At 41.3% G+C, this 6,591-nt stretch overlaps 1 protein-coding gene across 1 annotated transcript; it reads left to right on the top strand.

The window, feature by feature from the left end:
• The first annotated feature begins 1,448 nt into the window (after nucleotides 1-1,448).
• Nucleotides 1,449-5,189, top strand: LOC111227023 (nuclear receptor subfamily 5 group A member 2-like). The gene is made up of 7 exons (XM_022752378.1): nucleotides 1,449-1,638; nucleotides 2,349-2,470; nucleotides 2,676-2,817; nucleotides 3,151-3,908; nucleotides 4,101-4,220; nucleotides 4,318-4,465; nucleotides 4,661-5,189. Exons 1-7 carry the CDS (start codon nucleotides 1,539-1,541, stop codon nucleotides 4,906-4,908), a joined length of 1,638 nt encoding a protein of 545 aa, XP_022608099.1. The 5' UTR covers nucleotides 1,449-1,538; the 3' UTR covers nucleotides 4,909-5,189.
• The last annotated feature ends 1,402 nt before the right edge of the window (nucleotides 5,190-6,591 follow it).

Here is a 6,591-nt window from a genome sequence, read left to right as displayed (position 1 = left end):
TAGTGAGTTCAGCAAGACTAGCATTACACAGCCACGCACATACTGCCAAGCACTTTGGGCTTTTCAGTAACATGCATTAGGGAATTTTGAATATTTTTCATTTCATGGAGATTTACCTTCTGAGAGAGGAGAAACGTGTCAAGTGTCAAGTTAAACAGACAGGTGAAAATAGTACGGGGGCTATTTTATTGATGAATGTCATAATCCATTTACAAGCTAATGTGCAGGTGTCATAACCATCCACCCTTGAACTACACTCCATATCGCTTTGACGTCACTTTGAGTTTCATCAAAGCTGCCTGTGCCATTTTTGCTGTTGAACTACACCTTATCACACCAAGCACCGGGAATGTGGAACAATATGATCATACTCTGTGATTAATATCGTATTACACTGACTAAAGCAATGTTTTGAGGTTTTATTGTCCTTTCCTTGAATTAATTATTAAGTTGGATAACATTTGACTTGAGAATGAACAACTGATGCTCACCTGAAAGGTGGCACAAGATTAAAAAGATGTTACTTAATGTAATTAATGTAATAACGTAATTTATTGGTAAGCTGCAGCAAGTAATGTTTTTAGCCCTGATTTAAATTAGCAGAGAGTTTCAGCAGATCTCAGGTATTCAGGAAATCTGTTCCTCAGGTAGGAGCTTAGAAACTAAACCAGTCCCAGATGACCTGAGGGGTCTGGATGCTTCATATCATACAAGTAAATTGGAGATGTATTACATAATCAGCTAATAAAATACAGCACATTGCTAAATATTAAACCACGGGATAAAAAAAATTTGGCCTGTGACCCCTCACTAAAAAGAAGTATGCAGATGGGACCCTCATCTCACATCTCAGATCTCAGATCAGTTGTTAAGAGTTACACTAAAGAGTAATGTCCCCTTTAAACACTTAAGATGGTTTCATTTCATTTATTGTTCAAAGGTACATAGAGTTCAAATTATCTAATATAAATAACTTCTATTTTCTCATATGTCCTACTCACAATGCCTCTGAGATATTTTATGACCCTTTGCAGTCAGAACTGATTCTAATTTGATTCTAAATATGTAAGTGGGATTTGGAATTAAGGATTTTTGCTCATAGTGGAGTATTTTCTTTTACACTGCAGAGCCACAAAACATAATAATAATGCAGAAACTAACATGAAAGTTGAATGGCTGTAGTTTTGACAGTGATTAATCTTCAGTGGATTCTTATCTTATCATCTGTGCTCCAGGATGGCCCGATGATAGTGATTTCACTACAGTAGGAATCCAGCAGGTGGCTATCTGACTGTCTGCTGTGGAGGGGCTGGCTGGTTGGTCGGCTGGCTTGCTGACTGACTGGCTGGGTAGGAGTGCCAGTGGTAGGAGAGGTTTTATGACACTCACTATAGATCAAAGTCCGCTTGTGGACCTCAAACAACCATCAGTCCACCGGGGCTGTTGGGCCTGCCTGCGGTGTCTGTCTGGTCTCCTGATCTCTGCGACAATGAAGATCAGGCTGGAATGACTGTGGAGTTCATGTCCCACAAACCAGAATGGACCTACCCGGTTATCACCCACAGCTGCCCCAGCCTCTTGTCCACCACCCTGCCAGCTATCCGGACAATCTGTTAAATTTGGAGGGATCCTCAACATGTGAGTTCTAGATGGAAGTGAACTATGGGTAGATAGTGCCCTTTTAGGTGGGTGTCAGATGATATTGTTTGAACTCGTAACTCGTACAATATTATGAAGGTATCAACATTTTAAACGTCTTGTTTTGAAAGTTGGGGTATAACAGTGTCTGGAAATGTAAATCATGTGGTGGTACATAAAAGACATTTATCACATCCACATGAAAATCCAGAAGAAGAGACTGGAATTAAAGTGGTTTACAAGGCTGTGCTACACTTTTTCATTTGGGAGACTGGTACCTGTGAAAGTCATAAGCAGTGATATCTGGTGAATTATGTAAGCGTCATATCTGTATTCAGAGTCAAGCAAATTGAGCAGAGTGATAAGGTGCTTTATTCTCTCAACAGCTGAGCAATAAACTTCATTAAAAGACACACTTACATGTCAGCAGCATAGCAGTCCAGTCTCTTCAACCAGTTGGCTCAGAGAGTGAATTTTCATGGCTGACTTGAAATACTACCTGCGCTAGTGCAAATTGGAATATGGTGATGTTCTTTTTTTTTTTTTATTACTGCCAAATATAGTCATCATTCCCAACAAAATCAATGCAACACAGTGGGAATCTGTTAACAAGTAGCAATTTGCCATTTTGCCTTGGTCACCTTCAGTAGCAGAAAGCTTGTGTCATATTGTACATTTGATTTAATGATGACTGTGGTTTCGTTCTGCAGCTCAGGAGTTAAAGCCAGAGCCAGAGCCAGAGGGCACACCAGAGTCAGAAGAGAGCTGTCCCGTCTGTGGAGACAAAGTGTCAGGATACCACTATGGACTGCTCACTTGTGAAAGCTGCAAGGTAAGAGACAGGGTTTGGACAGTTCAAGAAAATTATTTATTTTCTAACAGCACCATAAGGCACATTGGTGTTGTTGTATACACCAAGCAACCATAGTCAGCTACTGTAAAACTGAGATTATTTCTGCAACTATATATTATCACCCAGGATTGTCTTGTAATCTGCAGAGAATGAAGTCTTTCTCTTTCTCTTTCTCTCTGTGCAGGGCTTCTTTAAACGCTCAGTGCAGAATAACAAGCATTACACCTGTGCAGAACAACAGAGCTGCCCTGTGAACCTTTCCCAGAGGAAACGTTGTCCTTCCTGCCGCTTTCAGAAATGTTTGGCAGTGGGCATGAAAAGAGAAGGTACGTCCCCCCATACACACTAAAAATGTAGCCCCCATCCGCACAGAAACATACACAAATACACTCAATACAATTGGACACATATTCTGCTTCATTGCGACATGCCCGGTGTTCCACTGACATATATGGTCTTTTCTCTCATATGACTTATCTAAGAAGTCATAAGCCAGTGTAAGGACTTCCTGTAATGACCCAGATATGATGACTTTGTATTGTGGAGTTTATCTGAGCTCTCAAAGTGGAGTGGTCACACTTTATATACAAAATCATTTCTGGTATTGTCTGAAATCTGGTTGTAAAAGCCTAATAATTTGTCTCGTGTCCTGTCAACAGCTGTAAGAGCAGATCGTATGAGAGGTGGCAGGAATAAATTTGGCCCTCTGTATCGACGAGACAGACAGATGAAACAGCAAAGGGTTTATCACCAGGCAAACACTGCCCCCTACAGGATTAAGATGGAAACTACGCAAACAAACTGGCCTTCAGATCCAAATGACCTTCACCCAATGAGCAATAACACAAGCGCTTCATTGTCCTCTGATGCTTTTCATCAATTCCACATGTATCCCTCCAGCGTGGGGCAGTCAGGAGCGTCTATGCCTCTGGATTGCACAATGAACGCAGACAGGGTGCTCACTCCTCCATCCTTGCCCTGCCCTGGACTGTACCACCGCACATTCCCTGGACTTGCCCACGAGAAGGGAGAAATGGATTTTAGCCACAGCTCAGCTCATGCAAACTATCCAATGCATCCAACCCAAAGCAATTCATTCACACCAAGAAGCACACCAGCATCATCCCCCTGTTCAACACCAAGCTCAATCACCCCTCTCTCCCAAGCTCTCATCCAAACCCAAGACACTCCCCCAGCAGCCACTCTTTCTACCAACTTCCTAAGCCAACTCCTGGAGGGGGATCAGGATGAGAGCCAGCTGTGCGCCAAGGTCCTTGCCAGCCTGCAGAGAGAACAGGCCAACCGAGGCAAGCATGACCGCCTAAATACATTCAGCATCATGTGCAAAATGGCTGACCAGACTCTGTTTGGGCTTGTGGAGTGGGCCAGGAACACTGCGCTTTTCAAGGAGCTCAAGGTGATGAACCATGAAGTCATGGGGTGTAGTGTTACGTAAATCTTTTTGCAATAGTACAAAATCTCTACTTAGCTGTGTGAGCAGACCTATAGCATTTACTCTCACTGCTATGCGTTGGGTGCTTACTGGAGGTCAAAGGTTGTAGCATCTAATTTGCTGCTACATCAGATCAACCTTTTATGCTTCGCACAGGTGGAGGATCAGATGGTGCTGCTGCAGAGCTGCTGGAGTGAGTTGTTGGTCCTGGACCACCTCTGTAGACAGGTGACCTACGGCAAAGAGGGCTGCATATATCTGGTCACAGGACAACAGGTAAAGTACAAGAGACTGCATTCTTATAATAATCCAAAATGTCTTCGGATTGTAGTCATGTGTTTGTAATCACTACCTTTCTCTCATTCTGATGCAGATTGAGGTGTCGACCATCATCTCTCAGGCAGGAGTGACACTGAATAGCCTGGTATCAAGAACTCAAGACTTGGTGTCCAAACTGAAGTCGCTCCAGTTAGACCGACATGAGTTTGTCTGTCTCAAATATTTGGTGCTATTCAACCCCGGTGAGCTTTTCCTCTTAAACATCTAGTGATTAGCGCCTCTATAGAAGTAACCCAGTGTCTTTCTGATCAACTTTGCAGCTGTTTAGTTGGGCATTTTTCTTGTCATGATACTGTCGTACATGCGACTTCTCTTCACATTGAGTGTATGGATTATGTGTTGATGATGAATGTGCATGCATCATCTTTCTGCTATAGATGTGAAGTCTGTGCAGAGCCGCAGGCAGGTGGAGCAGACTCAAGAGAGGGTGAACAGGGCCCTGATGGAGCACACCCAGCAGACTCATCCTGGACACTCAGACAAGTTCGGTCAGCTGCTGCTCCGGCTGCCGGAGGTACGCAGCATTAGCTTACAGGTTGAGGAGTATTTGTACCAGCGCCATCTTCTGGGAGATTTGCCCTGCAACTCTTTACTTACTGAGATGCTTCACACCAAACACAACTGAAAAGGAGGTGCTGTAAATTTTTGCACCTCCTTTTCTTCCTCTCAGATACAACTGTCCTTTAACAGCCCCTATGGCTTCAGTCACAGATGTGATGTCATCCTGGCTCAGCATCGAGGGGGAATATTTACTTAACCAAGTTCCCATTATAAACAGTATTACCACAGTCACACAGCCAAGTAATTTTTTTTTTGTTTGTTTGTTTTGGTCAGTATTGATGTGAGAATTCAGATCCAAGCACCACCATGATGTTTTAGAATGCAGGAAGAGCCTCTGTCCAAACAAGAAAGCATCATTGAATAAAGAAATTTGGTTTTGCATATGCCTATGCCTATGTGTTTTTTTTTTAATTTTATTTTATTCTAATAACATGAATAATGCTAATGCAAATGGCGAAATAAAGATGGGAATGAAAAAACATAGATGACGATGATTTAAAAAGGAGTTTTATTTGTCTGGTCCAGTTGCCAAGGATAGTCAATTTATGAAATGAACATACATAATGTGCTGGCACAGATTCAATAACAGAGGAGAAAGAAAACATAAATGTTATGACAACTTCTATGACATGAATGAGTGACTCACCACCTTAACCAAAAAAAGACATAAGAAGAAACTGAAACTAAACATCAAATGCATCTAATGCAAACCAAATAAATACACCTCTGGGTGATGTGGGGATTTCTAGGGGAGAATTGCACGGAATCAAAATATAGTGTTAAACTACCACATACTACTCTTTACAAACACATAAATACAAACATCCAGTTATTCCATATGCACTCCTCCACACACACTTTTAATCAATCATCTTTTTTACTTTTTCTAAATGCTGCTCTCGACATATTTTTTCACATCTGTACTGGAATCTCATTCAAACAATACAACTGTTGGAGGCAGTCAGTGATTTGAAAGAAGACAGCTGCACCATGACAGCTGCTGTAGTGCTAAAGATTGTAAAGGAAGAGATGAGGGCCAGTTTCTCACAGATCTTGTGGTGATATTGACCTAATCACAAGCAAATGCAGGGTCGGGTGTTTTTCCTCATAGCATGGACTGGCAAAAAAAGAAAGAAAAAACAGTTTGGCATTTACAATCCTCCAATTATACATGAAGGAGTCTCTGGAGAGTGTGGGGAAGATGAAGGTTGTTACAGTCTGGAACTACCCTTTATAAAGAAAACCACTGTTTATATGCAGATACACACAAACAGGGAATCATATAATAAGAAACAGACTCCTAGTGACCTAAAGGATTTATTAATCCCTAGACAAAAGGTTTCAGCAATTTTCATCTGTTTTGACAGTTTCTTTTCATTCTCATTCACTCATTCTCATCTCAAACATACATCTCACTAATGCTCAAGCAGCAGGCTAGCTTATTCATAGCTTACAAAGGTCAACTTACTTTTTACAAATCATTGTCAAAAAAAAATCAAAGTAATCAGCATTCAGTATATATTAAATTAGCATTGATTATCATTTTCACACAGAGCTGTATCCGAGTAAAGATAAACATGATAAAGCCCTCCTTCATGTTTCCAGTATTGTTTTTCAAGATAAGCTCAGATAACATTTCAATTCATCATATGTTGAAAATGAGAAAGCAGTTTAAGAGGAAAAAGTCACATGAATTTCATTCTTCTTTCAGCTCTCAAAGGCTGAAGCGATTTGTCCAGCAAAAACA

Source organism: Seriola dumerili, unplaced genomic scaffold (assembly GCF_002260705.1).
Source record: "Seriola dumerili isolate Sdu_G_001 unplaced genomic scaffold, Sdu_1.0 BDQW01000169.1, whole genome shotgun sequence".
Classification (NCBI taxonomy): domain Eukaryota; kingdom Metazoa; phylum Chordata; class Actinopteri; order Carangiformes; family Carangidae; genus Seriola; species Seriola dumerili.
The sequence above is the reverse complement of the archived record's forward strand: the minus strand, read 5'-3'. Positions and strand labels throughout refer to the sequence as shown.

Coding starts and splice junctions, on each gene's coding strand:
- LOC111227023 (XM_022752378.1), top strand. CDS start 1,539: ATGGACCTACCCGGTTATCACCCACAGCTGCCCCAGCCTCTTGTCCAC. Junction 2,471..2,675: donor TCACTTGTGAAAGCTGCAAG/GTAAGAGACAGG, acceptor CTCTCTGTGCAG/GGCTTCTTTAAACGCTCAGT. Junction 4,466..4,660: donor TTTGGTGCTATTCAACCCCG/GTGAGCTTTTCC, acceptor TTTCTGCTATAG/ATGTGAAGTCTGTGCAGAGC.